This window comes from Apostichopus japonicus, chromosome 13 (assembly GCF_037975245.1).
Source record: "Apostichopus japonicus isolate 1M-3 chromosome 13, ASM3797524v1, whole genome shotgun sequence".
Taxonomy (NCBI): Eukaryota; Metazoa; Echinodermata; class Holothuroidea; order Aspidochirotida; family Stichopodidae; genus Apostichopus; species Apostichopus japonicus.
In genome coordinates, this window is record NC_092573.1 from 21403097 (window position 1) to 21428637 (window position 25541).

At 37.1% G+C, this 25541-nt stretch overlaps 1 protein-coding gene across 1 annotated transcript in view; it reads left to right on the plus strand.

Moving 5' to 3' along the window:
* The window catches only part of LOC139978463 (importin-11-like), a 40833-nt gene extending 15292 nt beyond the window's left edge, over positions 1-25541 (plus strand). Inside the window, exons 16-27 of the mRNA XM_071988718.1 lie at positions 587-652; positions 1311-1475; positions 2082-2197; positions 2851-2927; positions 4179-4258; positions 5205-5285; positions 6809-6904; positions 8223-8336; positions 17084-17205; positions 17852-17941; positions 20073-20145; positions 21072-25541. Of these exons, the coding sequence (XP_071844819.1) occupies positions 587-652; positions 1311-1475; positions 2082-2197; positions 2851-2927; positions 4179-4258; positions 5205-5285; positions 6809-6904; positions 8223-8336; positions 17084-17205; positions 17852-17941; positions 20073-20145; positions 21072-21233 (1242 nt within the window). The 3' untranslated portion in view covers positions 21234-25541. The remainder of the gene's footprint in view (positions 1-586; positions 653-1310; positions 1476-2081; positions 2198-2850; positions 2928-4178; positions 4259-5204; positions 5286-6808; positions 6905-8222; positions 8337-17083; positions 17206-17851; positions 17942-20072; positions 20146-21071) is intronic.

The following is a 25541-nucleotide window of genomic DNA, read 5'->3' on the forward strand; positions in this document are numbered from 1 at the left end:
TAATCAAATAACTTATAAACAGGCATCCTAGCAGTGTATGTTACTGAATTGTGTACAACATGCTGCTGAAGCTAGCTTTAATGTTTTTTTTTACTTATTATATCATGTCAATGCGAGGATTGAAGTGATAATGTCAGTTTTGAGTGATAAGTTTGATTAAGAGTAACATTTCAAATTGAACCTGACGATTTTGTTCCCATAATGTCATCTCACCATACCAGCTAATTTAGCAGAACTGTCAGCTCAGTTCAAGTTTGTCAGTTACATTACCGTCAAAATTGTTTCTCCCTGAGGATCGTGAGTTTAACACCGAAACGGACAAAATTTGCTGAATTCAAATGGAGGGCATCAAATACTCGCTAAATAGAAATCTCTGAGTTTGAGAGAAGTTGGAGCGTCTTAGTACGTAAATTTCATGGAAAGCATTTCACAAGCAATATTGGAACGTAGTGAAAAGTTTCTGTAAAGTGGGGATCAGGATGAAAAAGAAAAAGTGTCAGAAGATTGGCATGTTATTTTTTAATTTAATTTCTGGTCCTTTTTTTTTTTTCTGTCTTATTGAAATGTCTTTTTCTTCTTGACACAGTTCTTAGAGTCAAGTGTATCTCTCCTATTTAATCTACTACAACAAGTGTCGGAATGTGATTCTAAGGTAAGAAAATACCGAACATTTTGGGAAAAGTAATTGGTACAGATGTTCCATAACATTAGTTTTAATCCAATGTATTTATTTTGTACCTTTTTTTTCAGTATTGAACTCATCTTTAATACGTGTCATTCTTTCTCCAGCCACAAACTTTCACCATTTTACGTTTCCTACGTGAAAGACATTCTCTCAGTGAAATTTCTGTTGCAGTGCATTCTCTACATAAACCAATGTCTTTTATGTCATGTTGATAACTGGGGAGGGGTACGGGGGGAGGTTGGAGGGGTTAGTAATGTGTGACCTATTGGCTTTAATAAGAAACTTGGATGGATTATCTCTTCAATGGTGAATCTCTTCCACTGCAATAACTGTAATTTTGACAGACAAAAACTTGATGAAAACGGATGAAACGGTGTCGAGTATTTCAAGTGAAAACTCTGATCCATTAGACTCTAGTTTTGACTTTCAGAAACATCTCACAAACCCCCTGGGATGGACTCATGCACCCCCTGGGGGTTCATGTACCCCAGTTAGGGAACCCCTGCATTAGAGACTTTTCAACAACCAAATCTTTGGTATAATACTCAATGTTACTTGTTTTTTTTGTTCAATATTTCATTGTGGTAATTATTTTCTATAAATTGACCTATGACCTTCTTGACAGATGCACATTCTGCACGTACTATCGTTCATCATTGAGAGGGTAGGGTCGCACATCAGACCCCACGCCAGCAGCCTGGCACAGTACCTGCCTATGCTCTGGGAGGAATCGTCCGATCACAACATGTTAAGGTGTGCAATACTCACCACCCTCATCTGTCTCGTGCAGGTACGTACCCTCCGCATTCTTTAACTCTGCCTCTGAGGGATGGGGAGGAGGTAGGGGATGAGGCGAGTGGTCTAGGAAGAGTAAGATATGGGGGGGGGGAGGGGTGGGAGATTCAAACTGGGGACAAAAACACAAATTCCGAGAAAAGGTAAAAGCATGTAAGATGACTGATAGGTAAGTTTGTTACTTTGGGCTGGTTCTCAGCAACAGGAAACACCTGCCCCACCCCTTCCCCCCACCCTTCTCCCTCCCCGTATCCTCCACACTTGAGATTTCCCCAACTAAGTCCTGTACTCTGCTAAGCATGTGTTAGTGTGCACTATATAAGATACATTCCTGTGTTATGAACACAATAGGAAATGCAGAGGTTTTTTTAACTAATCTGCTGCAATGATGTCTCTCGCTGTGGTTGTTACCAGCTGTGATGTTAAAATTAAGCTTTAAAATTTACATTTATATGAAGAGACAACCTTCTAATGTAAGATACGGTATTTTGCTGTTGATGTAGAGAATTTTTCAGCAACTGCATCTGGAATGTTCCCATTTTTTTCCAGGTCTGAAAATAAACCACATTTTTATCTTCTATTTATATTTGATTATTGGCAGGGTCTAGGAACTCTCAGTGCTAATTTGTATCCTTTCCTGATACCTGTGGTTAAGTTCAGCACAGACGTATCGCAACCACCCCACGTGTACCTTCTGGAAGATGGGCTGGACTTGTGGTAAGTCTACTAGCTGTCTCATTTTCTCACTTCTTATGAGCATCAGCAATTCATCATCTTCTTCTGTTAGCAGAAAGTCAGCAAATACTAACAGAATAATTTGACGACTGTTATTATTATTTCTAGTTTGCTTATTTCTATTATGAATGGCTTGTATTTGCACCATTTCATTGATATGATAAGTTTGTAATACCAGGGTATTTTGTTCAACGAAAAAAAAAAAACATTTTTAGTCTGCCAATGACAATGGTTTCCATTGTTAAACAGATATTGTTATCGTTTTTAATGCATTGTTTGGCATAGTGTCTGATCTTTGTCTATTGTAAGTCATTAAAACTTGCTTAACTTCATAATAAAACAGCCAGGAATTTATCAGTTTTTTTCCGAGCCATTTTATGGAGCATTCTATTAACCTACTATAACTGCTGAAATTCTCTCAATTCATTATAATATTATAGCTATATCTATGTGTATTGCAACATCTGCAGTATTTGTTTTTTTGTTTTTTTGTAGGCAACTGTCATTTTGGGTTTGAAGGCAATTAGAAAGTAAAAGCAAGGATATTTTGCCACTTTTTCTTGCACATGATTTTCTTAATGTTAAATAAGTGTCCATATATTGATGTGTTCATTTGTATATTTCATTATCGTTAGGTTTGAAACGGTCCAAAATGCTGCGACGATGACCCCAGATTTGCTTCAGTTATTCGACAATATGCCTCCACTTCTTGGTAAGATTACTTCCTTTGTATGTTTTGCATATATTATCAGATATTAACAGATTTTTCTCTTCTATTAGCTTTGGTGATCTGTGTCTGTGCCATGTCAAGTTTTATTCTTAAGTCTCTTTCTATAAGATGAACTTTTCCACAAAACCTGCAGCTGTGGGGAGAAATATCAGGAAAAGTCGTCATTCAAGTAGAAATCTTTTTTACCAGGTTTTCTCGAACAACATGGTCTTTCCCTTTAGGGTTGTCTGAAGAACAGATGTGGTGGTTAAACAAGATTGCATATTGTATCAGCAATTCAACGATGGAAAAATTGATCGGGAAATTTATGAAACAGAACAGTCGAAAAAGAGCAAAGATATTTTTTGGGCCGGAATATGATTGAAACCAGTAACCTCAAAATCCTGATGCTTTACCAGTTGAGCCCTCCAGCTCTCAGTCAATTCAAACCAGTCGTTGGTGATCCCTACGTACACATTCTTTGATTAAAAAACGACCCAATTTTTTATAAGGTAGCATACGCCCATGATTTTTGCTATCAGAGCCTGAAGTTTTTGTCACTTGTAAACAAACCTCTTCCCTCAGTTAGTAAACAATTTTCATACGCTGCTCCTGGGAAGCCTAAAGGGGTCTAAAATTGCCTCAATTGACCCAATGTTTTCACCACATGTATGGCTAGGTACATCTGCTGTGAAAGTGTGGTAGGTCTGATTAGGCTGTTATTAACAGTTTAATCCCAGACAGAAATGGTCTGTCCCTGTAAATTTAATATGATATTTTGTTTTCTTCAACAAAGCGTAGGTTTAGTGTCATCATTTCAGCAGGATACTTTTTCAGGTACCCTGGTATTTCATGTACCTGGTATTTCACGTACCTGGCATTTCATGTACCTGGTATTTCATGTACCTGGTATTTCATGTACCTGGCATTTCATGTACCTGGTATTTCATGTACCTGGTATTTCATGTACCTGGCATTTCATGTACCAGGTATTTCATGTACCTGGTATTTCATGTACCTAGTATTTTAATCTGAACAGTCAATGTGTGGTAACCACTAGATTATAGTGAGATCAATATGAAATGCCGCTTTGAACAAAGAACAAAGTTTGTAGCTGTGCAGCGGTCCCAAAGTCATTGTTGTGATTTGGATGGTTTCTGGTGAAACATTGCGGTTATGGCATCGGTGGTTTCTGGCAGACATATTTGTGCTTCTTTAAATGATTCCTATTTTCTGTGTGATTTTGCTCTTCAGAACTAGGCAGTGAAAATCTTAAGACGTGTTTCCATATTGTTGGAGCTTACGTTTTACTGGGGAGACAACAGTTTATGGAGGTAATGTAAAGATTGATATTAATTAGTAAAGTAGGACAAAGGATAAGCTCTTCAAAACATTGTTAACCATGGTTAGACTTCCTAGAATATTACCCCTCCCCCCCCCCCATGCCAACCCCTTGAAAGCCAATTGCCACAGCCAATGAGTAATACTTGCACTGAAAAAATGAAAATAATATTTATTTTTCTTTCTTTCTTTTCATCGGACATCCCTTCAAATTTATAGCAGCAGTTGTGATAAAAAGGTCCTATCTTAAAGTCCTTTGTTGGTTGACATGACAAATATGTTAGTATGGTTCGTTAAGATGATTAAAACAAAAGAGGAAAAAATTAATTCATCGTTTTGGTATTAATCATTGGCCCTGACTTGTTATATGTGTGCATTGAAGTAAATGAATATCAGGATTGTGCATCAAAGACACGAACAAGTTCAAACCTTATTGAATATTATAGAAGCCGTCAGGAATGATGTAGGTGTGCGGCTGCCATTGGTATAGCCAATCTAATGCAAATTGAGACTGTTGAAAACGATGCAAAAAATGAATTGCTTGTAATTGACAAATATAAAGGTATCTAGTTTTGTTACACTCTTCCTGTGCTAATGTGTGAGAAATAAAGGTTATGCTTAGGTGTGGAGCACTGGAAAGAGAATGGGGGGTGTGAAGAGTTTGGGGGAGTGGGCCGGAGTTAGTGGGAAGAGGTTGGAGGAGTGTCAAGGGGTTGGGAGTGTCAAGGGATTGGGGGGGTATAAAGAGTTTGGGTGAGTGGGTTGGAGTTAGTGGGAAGGGGTTGGAGGAGTGTGAAGGGTTTAGGGGAGTGTGAAGGAGTTAGGGTATGGGGTGGCAGAAAAGGAAGATTTTTTCCCTCCGTCCTGTGATTTTACGCTGTGATTTGAAGGTTCATATGTTGGAAACCCTTTTCATTTGCTCTATTTTACAATTTTCAGGCATATGCTCCAGCTTTAGTAGCAGGTTGTTCCAACATACTGTCCGACCTCAGGGCAGAGGGCATTGTAACAGTAATGAAGGTAAGTAAGCAAAGCAATGAAATCTGTCATGTTTAAAGCATTACCAATCTGAATTAGGTAATACGAAATACCAGGACCCACAGCAAAAGAATTCTTAGAAAGCAAGAACCAGAAAAAAGACCTGTGCAATTACAGTAATGACAAGACAATGGCAAGAGCAGCAACAGTCATCACAGCTACAGCAATTGCTACAATTGTAACAGCAATTGTGACAAGAATAGCAATATGACAACAATAACAGTAAGGACAAGAACAGGGACAGTCATCACAGCTACAGTTGGAACAGGAATTGTAATAATAATAGCAACAGCTACAGCTACAGCAATCGCTACAACTGTAACAGCAATTGTGACAATAATAGCAACAGCAATCCTAACAACAATTACAAGAACAGGGACAGTCATCACAGCTACAGCAAACGCTACAATTCTAACATTAATTGTGTCCATAATAGCAAAAGCAATCATAACAACTACAGAAACCAACCAGTGCTGGTTGACAGTGTTTAGCTGGCATACCATCTTGTTTGTTGAAAGAAAAATAATCTATACATTTTTAGGTAAACATTGCAAAATAACAATTATAGTTTTTATTTGCCAGAGCAAAGTAACCCTCATGTAGTTTGTCCTTGTCAATATTGCTCTGACATAACATAGTAATTATTCAAATGATGGTGTTTTAAGAATATTTACTTAATTCGGTCTCAATGTAAATATTAGCAAAGTCCAAATGTTTATATAGCATCTGATATAAGTCGGTAAGCTTCAGCCGATTCAAGAAACGGTAAAATTAATATGTATGAAATTAACTGTCCGCAAGTTGGAGAGTTCAAAAAACGTTCGGGTAATATTTTACGAGACAAGACACAAAAAAATTGTTAAATTGTCAATACTGAAGTGAAGGTGCTTGAAATGAAAACAATTATTTGAGAATCCCTTAAAGGATATATTATTCTAGCCTAGGTTTAGTTTAGGATTGGACAGAAAACCTAAGTATCAAAGAGAGGACATAGTTTTTGTATTTTTCTTATTTTTGTTATTGCAACTGTAGGAAAAATATTTTGTTGAATGGTAAGGTTATCCGGGGTTATTTTTGGATGGAATAATATCGTGACAAGATTAAATGTAGGTTTTTGTACTTTTATGTATTTTTGGTATGATAGTAGTTCACATGATGGAGATTCAGATTTTGAAAGTATGGTTTGAACACAATTTACTGGATGTTTGCAGTGATATAACAGTGCTCTAATATATATAAACTCTCTCAGACCAAAGATCACAATATGCAATTTTACCTTAATCTTCAACAGTAAAATGAGCAAAAATATACTGGAAAATGGAATTTTCATACACCAATTTTTTTTTCTTAAACATTTTAAGTTAAACCTTTACAAATGCTAGGGATTGTAAACAAGAAGAAAGTCTGCTGAAAATATTGAATGCAAAGTTTTGACACCAACTTTATTTTCGCCAGAATATTTTATATTTTAGAATTTCTTTTAATCTCCCCCCCCCCCATGGCAGCTTATAGAAATAGTGTTTCGGGTGTTTCCAGCCGAAGGACCACAGCTTTTCCAAAATCTCCTCATCGGCGTTCTTGAACTCATCCTTGGTGGCCAGGTAGTGATATTCCTTTCGATAAACTTTATTTGTGTCCATGCGATTCTCCAAGTCCAAGGGGGGAGCGTTGTGGTCAATGGGTTAAGGCAGTGGACTTGTATGGGTGTATGTATTTATGTATTATAGATCCTCCTGCAAGCAGGAACTCGCGAAGAAGCCTCATTGGCTTATCAAAGCCTCAATCTGACCGAAATCAGTCTCTTACATTCATATTTAACGTCCATGATTATGAATTGTCAATTGTCAACAACTCTGTAACTGGACGACATATACATTAATCTGGGAGTGACTCGAACCGGGGACCTTATGATTGGAAGGCACCGGCGTTAACCACTGAGCTAACACTCCTGGATCTAAGGATTGCAGGTTCGAGACCTGGCAAGATCATTGCGTTGTGTCCTTGGGGCAAAGCACTTTATCTCCATTGCCTCTCTTCACCCAGGTGTATAAATGGCAACCTGTAAGATAAAACTATCAGTTTGGCACTGTTTAGCTGCTGCCATGTGGAGGGATTGTCTCTATGTTCGACAGATTATCGTTGACTGGGGTAAAATTGTTAAGCGATTCGAGCCTTTGGGAAAGGCGCTATAAAAAATGTATGAAATTATTAATGATTATTAAGTCACTTAATATACACAATGATCTTCTGGCTGAGGTGAAATGTGGACTGGGTCCTCCTAGTATGGGTGTTGTTTCTGATTTACATATTTATTAATTACAAAACAATAATGGTAGATGTCAAGTACAGATCTTCCTTGTAACAATATTTTATCAGTTAAAGCTGTTGTACACATTCAATGTAGAGCGTGGTGGCCAATTGGCTAAGGCGTCGGACTCGTGATCCAAGGATTGCTGGTTGGATTCCTGCCTAGTTCATTACGTTGTGTCCTTTGGCAAGATGCTTTATCTCACTTGCCTCTCTCCACCCAGGGGTTAAATGGGTACCTGTGTCAGTATATAACTGCTGCAGACTGGAGGGATTGTCTCTGGGACAGGTTATTATTGACCAGGGGTAATATAACGTCTGTAAGCGCTGTGATATGATTTACCATGAATAGCGTAGCTAAATGCCTAATATTATTATTATAAGGTTAATCAAACACGGGGGAGCATTCTTGTTTGCTTGCATCAAGTTCTTACGTTTTCTAGACAGCGTCTTTTGTTTCTCGTGTCACGCAGCTGTGTTGCATTGTGGTTACTATTGTGAAAGTTGATGATCTGGTTTTCTAGCTTCAGGACACCTTGAGATAATCTTATCTGTATGGGTTAGTGTCTTTGCTTCTTGTATTGTAATTACGTAACTGTTGATCTTTACCAGGAAGGACCTGTCGTCATGGCGATGTACTTTTCCTTGTATGCGCGAATCATCCTAAAGAACCAAGACTTTTTCTTTTCGCTTTTGGAGAGGACGTCCCAAATGTGGAATCAAGCAGTAAGTATTCTACACCTGTTTGGTGGAGGATTTGATGGGGGCCTGGGGCGGGGGGGGGGACAGCACATCAAACAAATTTCTAGTTTGTTCATTATGTTACTTCCCAAATGTGTAAAATCAATCAGTGAGTATTCTACATCTTAGATCCACTTGTTTGGGGAGGATTTGATTGGGGGGGGGGGAGGGATGGGGCAGCCCATCAGATAACTTTCTAGTTTGTTTGATATGTGATGTCCCAAATGTGGAATCAATTAGTAAGTATTGCATTTGAGATCCACTAATCAAACTACAGTGAAATCATTTTTTATTGTCACCTTGCAAACATTTGGAGTTTCTGATCATTTTTTTATTTTTATTTTGTCACAATAGAAAGATTGCCAATGTGTATCATTATAATATTCATCAGAACAAACAAAGACAGAGAGAGTTGACTTCACAGTTGAAAGGTCATTTGAAAGTGCGCTGGGTTCATGGTACTCTGACTTTTGAACAAACAATAACAAATCGTACAGTTCTTGTCTAAAAGACAAAGCATTAGCATTAATTTGCCATACAATATACACTGATATTATTCTTGTAGCATATAGCTTCTTATCTAGCAAGAATTGATTAGTTTAAGGCACAAACATTTTTTTAAAGGAATTGTCTGGTGGAAGATTTTGATACATTGTCTTTGTAGTTATTATTTTTCTCTTTCTAACCATGTAAAAATTGTCCCAATTCGACGTTTTCTTCTTGTAGAAATCTGGTTTTCAAATTAACCAGTTTCTCACCAAAAGTACCGTTTGTTCGAACGCTTCAATATGGTGATTGACGTAGTGGTTGCAGATAGGCAAAACAGGCGACTTGAAGTTAGCACTCCCAATTCCGCAGCAAATAAACTCACGTGTAAGCACATTGGATTGCCTCATATATAAAACGTACATACTCGCGAACGTATATACTACGATGCTCAGTTGGTGTACTTGTATAGCGTTACACATAGTACACTCACACTCAAACCACAGTTCATTAACTGTTCTTCGAAATCGCTGAAATAAAATTCACGGATCAAATTAACAGTAAAAGGAAACTTGTAAAGTATTCGTTAAACCGAAAGATGAAACTTGGCGGAATCGATGTCATCGCAGAACTGTCCGATTGTAAACGTTAGAGTCTAGCCTATACACGCGAACATTCTTCGCGCTGGAGCTGGATACCGCGATGTGTAAACAACGAAGAGCCTGCTGTTAAAACTTATCTTGTGTTTCACAAAGACCACGAAACCACCGATCTACTACATATATGGCGGCTTAAGGAGTTTTTTAAATCATATCTAATTTATAAGAAATTTCACCGGAAATTATTGAAGAAATTGATCGAATCGTTGTCAGAGCAGAATGTAGCACTGAGAAGCTTAGGCTTCGCAGAACTGTCCGATTGTCAACGTTTGAGTATAGCCTACATGCGAACATTTTTCGCGTTGGAGCTGGATAGCGCGATGTATAGCCTAAACAACGAAGAGTCTGCTGTTAAACTTTACCTTGTGTTACACAAAGACCACGGAACCACCGATCAAGTACATGGCGGCTTAAGGAGTTTTTGAAAACATATCTAATTTTAAAGAAATTTCACCGGAAATTAAGGAAGAAATTTATCTGTATACAAACGCTGTTTTTGTTGTGATTGCCGTATAGGTACTGTGCGGAGGTGGGTTATGACGCAATCTGCTATGGCAGAGCTGACGTCACGTATTGTACTGTTCAAATCATATTTGAAATGTCTATCCATAACGATTAAAAAATCGTTTCTCTGTCAAACGCAACATTAGCGTTCTCATACTTTGACAACATGTTTGGAAAATTATTTACTATTTTTTAAGCTAACTTCTTTGGGCCACCAGACAATCCTTTTAAGTGAAAAGGGAGATTTTTATCATGATTGTGGTCAATTGTATGTTCTGTGTAGTCGTGATATCCGTTTGGCGCTATATAAATGTCTTCTGATTGATTGATTGATTGATTGATAACCATTTAGTTCTTTGGATAAGACCTTTGAGTTTCATTTCCAACGACGATTAAACACAAAGTTAAAAAATATTGGGTAATTTCCTTTTGCTTTTTTTTTGTAAAATGATCAAGTTTGACATAAATAAATAAATAAATAAATAAATAAATAAATAAATAAATAAATAAATAAATAAATAAATAAATAAATAAATAAATAAATAAATAAATAAATAAATAAATAAATAAATAAATAAATAAATAAATAAATAAATAAATAAATAAATAAATAAATAAATAAATAAATAAATAAATAAATAAATAAATAAATAAATAAATAAATAAATCAAATTGTCTGGACCAAAGTATTGTTTAGAATCGAATGGAAGCATTAACTACTCTAAATTTATTGTTCAATTGTTGAGAAGATCTGCACAGGTGCGTTCAATCTTATATTTCAAGTAGCTTTATACCCAGTAGGCTTCGATAAATTTGTCGACAAAAAAAACGCTTCATGCTGCTTTAAATTTTTACGTTTTTTAACGGACAAATCTTAAATTTGGATATTAAGAATTGTCTTTTATTGATGTATCCATTATGGAATATTTGAATATTTGCTATTTTGGTGTCAGTTTTTGTCTGTCAACAGTGCCATGTTGTGAAAATAATTAAAATTATTTTCGCCAAATATGACAATTTCTCAACCTCATTACGAATCGTTTAGTCGACAAATGTTCAAGAATGTTTACTGTTCAGAACAAAGTAAAGGTACTTTCAAGAGCCCTCTTGAAAATGATGAAACTTTTGATGGTAGGATCCTTAACATTAAATATCACATTTCGACATTACATTTCTGGAAACACATCACAGTTCTTACTTCTATTTGTGTTTTTTGCAAAAAAAGCCAACTGGCTTTTCTGGTTATAGTCAGAACTCCTGGAAAGCACAAGCACTGATTTTTTAGCGATTCTGGACACCTGATCTTTGTAGTAGATGTTCGAAAGAAGATAAAAGTGTAATAAAAATGAAAAGGAATCTAGTATTACTGGCATAATAAAATGATAGTTTGGCAAAATGGATGTTTTTGGAGAAGGAACACAAAAATCAGATAATATTATTAACATTAGATTCCATTAAATACAGTAATTATTAGACAGAAAAAATCTTGTTAAGACAGAGAATTATTCTTAAAATATTTTTTGAGCAAGTATTATGTAATTTTTAGTATGTTTTGGGAGGTTTGTGTAATGTTTTCTATAAAACAAAATCATTCTTTCTCATGTAATTTTGACTGATTTTACCCTTTTTTTCTGCAATTACTTGCTTAGTTTGTCCCTGTCTTTAATTTCAGACAGAACTATTATACTTGATAGTTCAAAAGGAAGTTTTGTGGCAAGCAGTAGTTTTTCTTCTCTATTATTCTTTTTACATAATTATTTTATTGTTTGTTCTTTAAAAGTAATATAGATTTTCCACAGGTTAAACATTTGTTTTGTCACAAATTAATGTAGCAATCTTTTAACTGTTCATATAAAGGTTACATGTATGTGAAGGATAATGTTACAACCCTTTTTTTTTAAAGTAAATAGATTTTTTTAAAGTAAATAGATTTTCCACAGGTTAAACATTTGTTTTTTCACAAATTAATGTAGCAATATTTTAACAGTTCATATAAAGGTTACATGTATGTGAAGGATAATGTTACAACCCTTTTTTTTTAAAGTAAATAGATTTTTTTAAAGTAAATAGATTTTCCACAGGTTAAACATTTGTTTTGTCACAAATTAATGTAGCAATCTTTTAACTGTTCATGTAAAGGTTACATGTATGTGAAGGATAATGTTACAACCCTTTTTTTTTAAAGTAAATAGATTTTTTTAAAGTAAATAGATTTTCCACAGGTTAAACATTTGTTTTTTTCACAAATTAATGTAGCAATCTTTTAACAGTTCATATAAAGGTTACATGTATGTGAAGGATAATGTTACACACCAAAATAACTAGATCTGCTTTTGATTTCAACTCCATAACCTGCATTAGACTTCTTTTCCTGTTTGGTTCACAAAACACTTTTGGAACACTCACAAATGTAAACATTGCTTTAAATCCTAATGTCTTCATAAACCGTGGGACACTCACATATCTGGAGTCAACATTGCTTTAAATCCTTATGTTTTCATTAACCGTGGGACAACCACATATCTGGACTCAACATTGCTTTAATATTAATGTTTTTGTCAACCCTGTACCTCATAAATGTCAAAATATTTTTTTGTTTATTGTACTGTTTACTCTGTAAAGATTTTTTTTTTTTCAAGAAAAATAAAAAAACAATGAAGGAAACAATAAATACATGAAGTGTAATAATACTGCAAGAATAGATTGTCCTGGAAGCATAGTTGGAGAGTTGCTTTATTCCAGTTTCAAAACTGTTTGAGTACAGGCTGGTAGGTTTGAGGGAGGAGGCATAACCCTTCAAAGATTGGTTGCTATCAGCTATCTTGTCAAGTATTAGCCTATCAGTTTGAATTATATCCGTCTACTGCCATGTCAAAAGTTTAATCGACAGATAATCTGTTTATATCAGGGACAGAGTTCTCTTTACAAAATGCTGGTAGATTGGTGTGATCTAGTAGTTGGAATTGTTAAACGGTTGCTAGATCTATCTGATATAAACGTTATCGATGAAGAGAGTAGTTTGACTGGGAATGACCTGCATTTTAACAGAAGAGTTGAGATGTTGAAGAGTGAACAGACAGGCTGGTGAATTGTGGGGGGGGGGGAGGTTGGGAGAGGGGTGTGAGTGGATGCAAGGAGGGGAGGACAAGAAAGTCATTTTCAAGTATGTGTGGTTGGATACAGCACTCTGTGTCTGCGGCCTTTTCAATGAACAAATGTAGAGTCATACCTAAAACTAGTTGAATAAAAACTCCCTTCCATCAACAACAACCCCCCCCCCACCTTCTCCCTTCCCACCCAATCCTCATTTGTTTAGAATACTACTTGACTACTTCACTGACCAAATGGAGAGTCAAACCTAAAAATAGAAGAATGAAAACTCCCTTCCATTGCAAATTTAAAGAGAGAATGAACAGCTTCCCAACACCCCCCTCCTTCTTGCCCCCCTTCTCTCCCTCCCCTTGGGAGGCATCGGATACATGATGTCATGGCTTCAAGTTAAGGATATTAAGTTTCATTAATTTTTTGCATTCTAAAGAAAAGCCTTTATTAGAAGACATCACTTATTTGTTCTGTTTGAATTTGATTGCGTTGGCTTTTTATGTATGATGTTTTATGTGGAATGAACATTTTTTCAGAACAGTATGTTATTCTGCCAGTAGAGGGAAGGAGAGAAGTTTTGTATACGCCCTCTAAGCTCAATTTGATGTGACGTTAAATGTGATATTAAATGTGCTGTACGTACAGTAAAAACTTAAAACTGTGATGTCAAAGATCCGACCAAAGTGTTCCTGATAACATTAATGATGCATTCATGAAATGAGTAATGACAGGTCCTTTATTTTATTATATAATTATGTAATCTTCTGGAAGGAATATTAGCAGTCAAACTGTTGGTTTGGTTTTCAGTTCTTGGTTCTTGTACAGCAGTAATGGTATCCAGTAGTGTAGTGTGAGTAAATTCATTTAAACATGTGTATAACATCATGCTTCACAGGCCTCAAATTTAGGCTATTTACTGGCTAAACATCACTGGATTTTGCCGTTTGTCAAATAGAAAATACTGGCCATTTTCTGCCAGTATCTATACACAGATGTTGCTTTTGTAGTAATTCAAGGAAAATGCCAGTGGTAATTTGATTTTAGAAAGTAGATTTTTTGATGCAACGTTTTTTACTTGTTGTTAGCAAGTGGCTCTAAGTGTTAGGCCTGCGTTAGTATTACAACAGTATGTGAGGTGTTAGGCCTGTGTTAGTATTAAAACAGTATGTTAAGTGTAAGGCCTGCATAAGTATTACAAGACTATTAGGTTATTAAATACAGCTATGTAACAACATCAACAATCTTAAAGCAGTTCTATGTTAATGTAGCTATATGTACTAACATCCAAAGAAGCATTGTGGCAGTGTTTTAGCAGTTATTATGTAGAACTTCATTCATCCTACAAAAATTACTTTTACTATACAGTAGGTAAACAGTATGTAGCAACATTCAATAGTATTATTGCAGTGGTGTAGCAGATATAATCATGTTACCTATGTAGTAATACCTCCATTATAGTAGTGTGTTATATAGTAGGTTATATTAGTATGTAGCAGTGGCGTAGGAAGGTACTTTTGAGTGGGGGGCTGAAGTCTGATGGCCAGCCTTGGGGAGGGGTCTAAGGGGAGGGGGTGTCCCCCTCCCCTTTGGATTTTTTTTGCATTTCCAGGTGGCCTCAGATGCAATTTGGTGCAATATAGCACACTTTAACTCCCACTCCATTTTGTAAAGAATTTTGCATTTTCACCTGGCCTTAAATGCAATTTGGTGCTCCAAATGAGATTTTTTTCTCACTTGGAAATGAAAAAGGGGTTTTCTGACTTGCGGAGCGGGGGACGGAATGATACTTCCACCCCCTATATTTTTCACTGGGGGGCTGGCGCCCCCCAGCCCCCCCGGTTCCTACGTCCTTGGTATGTAGTAACATTCAATAACATTAAAGACAGGATGTAAGTGTACTAATACAGCTAAGTATAATATTATTAAAATGTTGTAGCAGTATTAACGTGTTAACAATAGCATAACTCCTTTTTCACCCAAGTGTAACAGTCTTAAGTCAAAACTGGACACTTGACATAAAAGCAGAAATTTAAAACTGATAGTTTTACTCCAGTTACTGTTACATTAGACCAATAAATATCTTTACTTAAATCTGGATGAGCTCTTCTGGTTATCTGTGACATAACTGCACAGTTGCATATCTATGAGGATGATTACACACTCAATGCCGAAGAAATATAAAAGAAGAGGGTATGGATGCCCAATAGTATATCATCCAGACCTTGCCAGAGATAACTGCATGAATTATGGTTGCTTAATGGTCACTTATCGACCACTTGGACTTGTTTTATGGGCAACAGTTTAAACATTAATCTAATCAGTGAACGTTTCAGTGGTACATTGCAGGGTCGTCGATCTGGGTAGTACTAACCCTGGACGGGGGGAACAGGGACCCAGTTAGAATATCCTCTGATCTTATCTCACTTCTTGCAAAGTATGCGCTAATCAAGATATGTACCATGTTGGGTAAGGTTTATTGGTCAAATATTCTACTGGAGATTAATTAAATCTCTGGAATGCTCCTTTAAGGCTAAATTGAGGAGGATGAGGAGGAGGAAGAGGAGGAGGATGTCAGCTCCTCAGTGCAGGTTTATTTGTTAAAGGAAAGCCAGCCATCAATATTGGTTTATTTGGTGGAGATAACTGTCATGAACAACTTTGCCCCCCCCCCTTCCCCCCTCCCTCCCTCCCACCTCCACAGACAGGAGACACAAACCCAGCCATAAATATTGGTCTACGTGATAGAGATACCTGTCATGAATCATGAACAACTTTGCCCTCCCCCTCCTTCCCTCCCCACCTCCACAGACAGGAGACACAAACCCAGCCATAAATATTGGTCTCATGATAGAGATACCTGTCATGAACAACATTGCCTCCCACCCCCTCCCTCCTTCCCTCCACACCTCCACAGACAGGAGACACAAACCCAACAGTCAATATTAATCTATGTGATAGAGATAACTGTCATGAACAACTTTTTCACACAGAAGGCTGAAGACTTGATCAAGTCTAAATTTATGACATCATCAAACCACCTATGCTTCAATTTGTTTTTATATTACTCTATTTATTACAATGTTTACTTTTCTGTAATGGGAGACAGTTCTTGCAAATGCTGATTCTAAATATTGAACCTCTTAATGTGACCAAGTGATGACATTGATTTCAAGGTTCAAAATATTCTAGCTTGAAAATAGGAAAAGAAAAACCAAGGAAAAAGTAAAAGGTTCAAATCCTAACGGCACTCTGACATTACTGACTTTAACAAGATGGCAGCTCCCAAGGTATAACTTCTTAAACTAATCCCTCAAACGGAACAAGATGTTTCTTAGGCGTGTCATGGAGTTGTGCTTCGCATAAATCTCTGTCGCATGGGCCAAGGATCATGGTGGAGATTTCTGTCTGCTTTAATGTTAATCCATTGTTTTATCATGTCTAATCACCTAACCTAATCATGTTCTTTTTTTAACCTTCATATAAACAATACAGCAACACCCATGAATTTATGAAATATCTCATCCATGAACCAAATGTTGCAAAATTCCAAGAATTGTGATGGTTCACTTGGTTTTATAAAGTCATAGACTTAAAAAGACAGAAAAGTGTAGAAATAACATAAGTCGACAGATTCAGCCTTAGAGTTTGACTTTCATTTTTTTGGCCGTTTCTGAATTCTTCACTCTTGTCGACCAGACACTCTTCCAGGTGACATATTTGATAGACTTATTTAAAGCGACAAATTTTAGATCTAGACCCCACCTGATCCTATGCACAGTGCTGTAGAAGCTTTGACAGCTTTACCATGACAACATGAATAATGAGCTACATCATGTATGAGGTATGAACTGTATATGTGTCGTTAATTCAACATGAATTATGAAGCTATCAGCTGGTGCAGAAATGTTGATCGACGTACTAAATGCTGATAAAAATATGTTTCTACCCCCCAATCATTTCTGTTTTTTTCTCTCTTTCTAGGCGAGCGACATATTAGATAGACTACTCAACATCTGGGTCGAGAACTTTGACATGATTGCACAAGCGGAACGTAGGAAACTATCTGCGCTTGCCTTGACCTCACTTCTCACATCAAACAACAGGTTTGTAACAGTTTTCTCTTTAAATTTTAATAGGAAACAGTAATAAATTTTGTATATTTCTTTGTAGAACGTCTCAGTTATATAATAGGAGTTCTATTATTGTGGGCTCGCAGTTGATTTGTGTACCATGCTGTCACTTTAACTATATAATCAAAAACGATAAAAGAAAATAAAGTGAGATATCTGGAAAGAGGAAGAAAGAGGTGGGACTGGAGCTGCCCGTTGTTTGTGATCTGATCGACGAGCGTGCTTATGTTTCAAAGTATTTGCTTGTAGATTGGGGGGGGGGGGATCTTAATTTATCACAACTGACCATTAATATGTTTTTTTTTTCCTACTTTGTAAAGCGCTTTGAGATGCTGTATTAAGCGCTATATAAGTGTAATTTATTAATATTATTAATCTATTTTTAATTTCATTCTATAAAATTATCATTCATTTTAGACCCATAGATATTTCTTGATCAGAGACATCTCTCTAATATTTTTATTAATTTTTGCAGGTAGAGACGGAAAAGGGGATGCTCACACATCTCATCAAAATAATATCAGTCAATGAATATTTAATACAGACACCTTTGAGGACTTGTCGATTATGTAAATTTTCACTTACCTTAATTCTTCTCCCGCCTCTGTTTTCACGGCAGTACCGTTCAGCATAGAATCCCCGACATGATGTATGCCATCGTCGAGGTCCTACACGACGTTTGCCGAGAGGAAAACGACAGCCTGATAGAGTATGGCCAACTTTTTCATTTGATCTACTTCACATATTTATGCCATGTAGATATTTATTGTCTTTGAAATATTGTACCTTGCTAGGAGAGCAAACGAAAGTACTGTAACTTCCCCCCCCCCGACCCCCCCCCCCCTTTGTTTTCATTAACGAGTGTGTGATAGTCATATAGACACCCTCAATTGAGTATTGTCTCACTAGATTTTAGCCACTGCTTGATATATCCGTCCTTTATTTTTCCGCTCACATCCATTGCAAAATTTGACTTAATATAAAAATAAAAAAGTGTACTAAAACTCACATAGTGTGAGACATTTGTTGCAAACAAAGCATTTTTTTTCCATTAAATTGGGCTACCAGGGAATTTTACTGTCAAGAAATGAGAGTTTAATTGAAACTAGCAAAATGCTTTTGAAATTTTCCAGTAATATACAAGTAAGGTACAGCTGTGTGGTTGGAATTTTTTTATTTTTGGATTAAAATGTGCCATAATCAAATCCTAATTATTACAATATCGTGGTCAAGGGTAATGGTATTATGATGTAAAATTCTTACATCCCCGCAACATCACTGTTTAGAACACACAAACTTTCTCAACGTTACTTGCTCGTTTCTATGTTACAATATGACCAAGGGGAATGCTTGGTTTTTCTATATGGTCCAACAAGCATCAATCTGCAAGCAGTTTAATGATTCGTGATGGCTCCAACAAGTTTGTCCGGATAACATTTTTCGACTTGGATGTACACGGTACATCTACTTACCCGTGCAGGGAACAATTTATTCATTATCGCATATCAGAGTCCTTGTGCAAAATGGACCAATGGCTGTACAATTGTAAAGCTGTACATAGCAGTTTTTTTGTACACAGAGCATAATGTGTTACAGTTATATATGAGACAAACTGGTTACCCAATATTTGTGACACTAAATTAGTCCCTGAAGTGGAATACCTATATACTGCATATCCAACAAGTTTGACCAAATTTTTTTATTGATTCTTCAACTAGATGTAGGTGGAACATTTACTTACAAGGTGATACATACACTTTAATGTGTGTGTATTACCTCTAATAAGTAATGTGGTTGAAACCATTACGTGAGCTTATCAGCTAACATTGATAATTTTTCATGTCCCTGTTTTTTTGTTATATTTGTGGGCTGCTTGTTTGTTCCCCATCATATACAAGATTAGACAAAGTGGGAATTTATGAAATAAATCAACGTTTACATCTGGTGGTATAAACAACATAGAGATCAGAATATGAGAACCATTCATCTCTCTATTATAAACACAAAAGCAATAGTTCCAAAGTTGTGTTCGGGAATGTGGCTTAACTGAGAGTTTATCCTTGGAAAAGGAGCGGCTGGTATTAGATTCATATACCAACACACTGCGCGAAATGGATTACTTCCGCTCGGGTAGGAACCCTCGAATCGAAAGATCAATTTTAAGCAGTAGTTTAAGAGGAATAAAAAGCCAGCTCAAATTTGTTTCTTGACTTGTAAACTCAATATAATTTAATGATGAAGCCGATTCTTTGCAGAAAGGAATAAAGAGAAATGAAAGAAATCAGTTTGTTGAGCCGTTTCGAGCTATTTGAGCATGTAAATTTTCTCGGGAGATGCAGAGATTCGGCTGGTAGTTACCACCGTGTGTCGCTATTCTACCGAAGTAAATGGTGCTGGCTAGAACCAGGCAAAAAGACGAGAAATCTACGGCGACACACTCCGACGATCTTCCAATCACACTCGACTGAACATGAGAATTAGGCTCACCTCGAGGGGAAAATTATGCACTTTTTAGCTGCTGGTAAACCTTGAGGGGTTCTACTTGCTTTTTTGAACCTTTGCCAAATGTATGTCAACTCATTTGTGTGTGTTTTGTATTCCTAATGTACTTCATGTCGGTTTGACTCTTCAAGCCAGCGAAGAAAATGTTGGATTAGATGGTAAATAAGTAATGTGAAGGTTGGGGCGGGGCGGGGCGGGGGTGCCAGTTTGGGGGGGGTTCAGAGGGAGGCAGCTGAAATTGTTATAAATGTCATTTCAGGAATGAAGTGGAAAACAAGCTGACTTTTCAAATAATGCATCCCTTTTCAACAAAGTTGTTTCGTTTGTTTTCGTTGCAGCTATTTAGTGATCGGGACTGTGGAAGACATCGGGGACGAATATGAAACGGAACATGACAAGCGGAAGAGAAAGGTCGGTTTCTCTACTCAGAGCAAATTTGGATTGGGGGAGGGGGAGGGGAAGGGAGGGGGATGGGGCAGGACAATAGTGTGGAAGAGGGATATACCAGCTTGCTTTGTTTTACCCCTCTGATGGAATTACAGGGTGTCCCTTGACCCTAGACTTCTTAAAATCCTCAATTTTTAAAATCGTAGGATTCCATGAAATTGGGAGAGGGGGGGGGGGGGACAGGGCATGACAAAAGGGTGGAAGGATATACCCGCTTGCTTTGTTTAACCATCTGATGAAATTTCAGGGTGTCCCTCGACCCTAGACTTCTTAAAAATTGTAGTATTCTATGTATCAGGGAGGTGGGAGGGGGGGGGACAGGGCAGGACAAAAGGTTGAAAGAGGGATATACCTGCTTGCTTTGTTTACCCCTCTGATGGAATTATAGGGTGTCCCTTGACCCTGGCCTTTTAAAACTCGTAGGATTCCACATTCACAATGTACAGAGGATTCCATAGTTGCAAACAGGAAGGAGTCATTTTTGGGAAGACTTATACCAAATATAGTTGGTAGTTGTGGTGGTCCAGACTTTGAGAGGAGGGATGGAGGGGTGGGAGAGTGTCCATGGAAAGAAGGGGTGGTGTAGAGAGAAAAGTCTTGAAACTACATCACTACATATATGGAGTGTTAGCTCAGTGGTTAACGCTGGTGCCTTCCAATCATAAGGTCCCCGTTCGAGTCACTCCAAGATTAATGTATGTCGTCCTGTACAGAGTTGTTGACAATTGACAATTCATAATCATGGACGTTAAATATGAATGTAAGAGACTGACTTCGGTCACCTTGCGTCTTTGATAAGCCAATGATGGCTTCTTCGCGAGAACCTGCTAGCAGGAGGATCTAAAATACGTACATACATTTAAACTGTCTGGTTTCTCTGTTCTGTTTAGATTTCACAGGAAGACCCAGTCCATTCTGTATCCCTGAAAGAGTACATTGGGAGTCAGATCCAGAGTTGCGAACAGCTCAACGGCACAGAGAAATTCCAAGAGCTGATGGGTCAGATAGACGCGGAGGTCCAACAACAGCTACAGAACTTCCTGGTGAGATGACAACAGAATTCAGAGGGAAAGACAGACAATGGAAGATACGGCCCCTCGGACTATCGTCAGAACGACCAGAAAAGATGTGAGCCTGGCAAGGGCTCATATGGGACGATGGAAATCGTGGAAACGTTGTTGCTTTTCAGTTGTGACCTCACGTTGACCTCAAAGTGTCGTCATCCATGAGATTGGACAAAAGTTGTGATACGATTTGTGACTTGAAACTTTAAACTTCTCAGACCCTCCTAGTGGGTAGTAGTTAGCCGTGGTCTCAAGAAGCTATAGAAAGGAAAGGGTTGATAACAGTGTAACTTTAGTAGGAAGGTTAGTTTTTAGAATGTGTGATACTGATAGATCTCAAGTCAAGCACAAAAATAGATCCAATCATTAGCCAATGATGGTAACCTGCAAATGAGGGAAAGATGGATTTCAAATGTAATTGCTGCCCACTACATTTGTGGAATATGTAGAGATGTAGAACACTTGCGGTAGAAGTATGATGCTTTGACCAGAACATATCTCCATTGATTTTGTCATCTCCCCCCCACCCCAACCCCTCCCCCCACCCATTCAAAGTTCTTCCTCCATTCCCTCATGCAGTCCAGATCGCTTCATAACACTTAGTTTCTTGAGTCATGTGTAGCTAGTTTGATTTGCCATTTTGAAATTAGTTTGTTAAATTTTTGGCTGTAAGGATTGATATGTCCATGGAGAGGACACCTCTGGGACCTGTGTGGTATTTGTATGTATGTTTCACCACACTACTCTCTGGAAGGTAGTGGTGGTGGTGGTTTGTTTGAGGGTAAAATTATACCAAAGTGTTCTAGGTACAGGGAGAGTGGTTTGTTTGATGATAGTACTAAATATTTAGAAGCAGTTTAGCAGTGTACACCAAATCCTGGTATTTAGACTTATTTTTAATTTATATTATTTTACTTTATTTTGTTTTGTTTTTTGTGTTTATTTCATTTCATTTATTTATATTTATCGTTCTTTAAAAGGGAGGTCTGATCAATTCTAAGTAGTGGATACTTTAATGGAATCAACTCCATAGAAACGCGGAGAAAAATGAAGGTTTTATCGTTACTCACGGCTATTGCATTATTCCCCACAAACTAGAAAACATTAAATTGGATAGAGCATGAATTTACACGATACCACATATTAACTACGGGCTCGTAGGCTCACCCAAGCATGAAGCAATCGTCACGCTTCACTTAAGTTAAATGACGGTACAGAGTAGAACATTTCTTTCATAGAAGTATTGTATAACAATAAGTAATATGTTGCTGGCATGTATACATATGTAGTATTCCTGAGATATGGGTATTTTTAAGCCTTCAACCATCCCTGATGGATGGCGGCTCATTAGATATTGCAAACCGAATGTCGTTGAAAAGCGAGAGTATTTAGTATCGGGGTCTGTCGATTCTGATGCCAAATTTTTACCCCTATTTGTTCGTTTATGGAATATCCTGGTCATTCCTTGTGCAATCATGTGTTCAACATCATTTTCGGGTCACTTACACATCAGTTAAATATGCCATCTGTTTGTAGGTAACGAGTAAAGTGGAGGAAATCTGATTATACTGTTAGTGAGGGCACCCCTGTCGTACTTACGACGACTGTGAAAGATCTGTGGTGGTACGATATCATCATAATAATTTGTGGAAGGCATTCTGTTGGATATCCAGGGTTACCTTTGACCACCTCATCATACAGAGAGGATATTATAACAAAAATGTTACTTTGGTAGATGATAATTTCATTTCATTTGGGGCAATCTACTTCTGAATCTCCCCCCCCCCTCTGTCCCCTTCCCCCACTTATGCTCTTCCTCTGTCCCCCCTTCCCATTCATCTCTCTTCATCTGCTGTGACTAAGTAACTTCTCAACATGGCTACACAAACTGATCTCTTTTTAGTAACTATGAAATAGCAAAACATATCAGGGTATTTGGTAGTATCTGGTGGCATTAGACACACGCATATATGACATTATATTTTATCTTTATTGTTTATGCATGGCTGTGTAATATCATGTTATAGCAGACAACTAGATGAGGTAGCCCTCACCAGACACATAGCTTGCATGTGCTGTACACTCCAACGCCATCACAACCCCCCCCCCCTCTCACCCCCCCCCATTCATCAAAAACAGACCACAGAGAAAAGTGCAAAAGAACTTTGACACTCTGATTGTTCGTTCATTATAGGAGATTATCCTGAAATGAAGACTAAGAAATCCAGTGGCGAACCCGACAGTGAACAGTAGAATTGTAGTACTCGAGTCTCAGCTTGTACTCGTGAGTGTGAATCCTCACTATTGTGGTTTTGTACCTGTCTTAAAGAGACTGGTATGTGTAGCCATGTACTCATACTCTCCACTTTGCACTCAAGCTGGGGGTTTGTGTACTTCCCCTGTTACAAGTGTTGAATAAGCAGGACAACTTTGAAATGTCATGTTTGTCATCAAATCAAATAACTTACTGGTCAGTATTGAAGTATTTCTGGGTTGTTTTTCTTCTCTTTTGCTTTCTTTCTGTTCTTCAGCATTGTCTATAATATCATTAGTGCGTATTAAACACTAAATTACATCATCCTCTATAACCAACTATTCATCACAGTTGTGTTAAATTGAATCATTTTAAATCGAGTTCATTAAAATGCCATCCTGTCTATCTGGCAAATTAACTTGATTTTGCTGACCTAAATTCAATTAGGTGGTAAATTGTTGTGTGTGATAAGTTTTTAGGCGAACTTAATCTGTTTATTGTGATTACATTCTATAATGATTAGAGTTCTAATTAGGTGGTGCGTCGGTTAATTTCGCTATCGCCAAATAACCAGACAGGTAGTATATTTATTTATTGATGTAATTTTGGAGACGTTGTTTTGAGGAATAATCATCATGTATGCAAAACATATGCAAATATATGCAAATAAGATGATTCTCAGTCAAGGAGAGTGTTCAATCTGCATATTGAGTTTGAATTGAGATGAGCAAAATAACATTATGAAAAACTGAAAGGGATTGGCCTATACAAACTTTAATAGTTGGAAACATTGTTTGATGATACCCAAGTTCATGCAAAGACTGTCATTTTAAAATTGTGTTACATTTGGAACATAAGGTTCATTCAAAGCTATGAATATTCAGTGAACATGTGTATCCTCTTCGGTGTCCATATGATAACAAAGAGCTCAACCTCGCAAGTTTAAAGTGACATCTTCCCGTTTCTTCTGTAACAGTCCCCTAGTTTTATCATTAACAGGATTGAAGCATTGGAAAAAAACACTTGGTTACCCCAAACATTTATCAAGCAAGCAATTTAAGTTGTGCGATTAAATAATACACAGGAAAAGTATCTGGGTGGTATGTCTTTTTTCCCCTTATCCAGCCGATAAATGCTCTCTATCAATTACTAAAATGTTGGTTATTGTCAACACATTTGAGTAATACTATCTTAAGTTTGGGGTTAAGTTGCTTGGTATTGGTGACCAAATACCAAACAGGCTGTTCTCAAAAGACATTCCATTGGATTCATGGTCAGAAATGGGTATTGCTTATACCAGTGCGGCAGTTCATTTTCTATTCAGGGAAGGGTAACGGGGCGATCTGCGGGTACATTTGATCTAGTAAGAAACCCATGGATTCAGGGTGAAGTTGTGGATTATCTCTCACTAAACTTTAGACGTTCATGTAGTATTACAGATATTCTACACCATGTCATATTCCTAAGTAGACTAGTAATGTGTGGTATGCAGATGATTAACTATGAGCTTATCTGAGCTTTTGAGTCAATATGAACTCATGAGTAAATAGGAACTCATGAGTCAATATGAGCTCATGAGTCAATATGAACTCATGAGTCAATATGAGCTCATGAGTCAATATAAGCTTATTTGAACTCATGAGTCACATGAACTCATGAGTCGCTATGAGCTCATGAGTCAATATGAACTCATGAGTCAATATGAGCTTATTTTAACTCATGAGTCATTATGAACTCATGAGTCATTATGAACTCATGAGTCAATATGAGTATTTGAACTCATGAGTTTATATAAGTTTATTTTAACTCCTCATCTGGTCATTCGTACTCATATATTTACATGAGTTGATATGACTTTATTTTAACCCATGAGTTACTCATGAGTTTACAGAAGTTTTAATGGAACTCATTTATGCAGCTTCATTTTAGAAGGTCATTGTTAAGTTTTGTAGCAGCTGCCATTTTGACTTGTGTTTAACATATGTTTAAGCCAGTTAATCCTTTATCTTACCAGACCATCATAGAAAAGTAAAAATACAAAT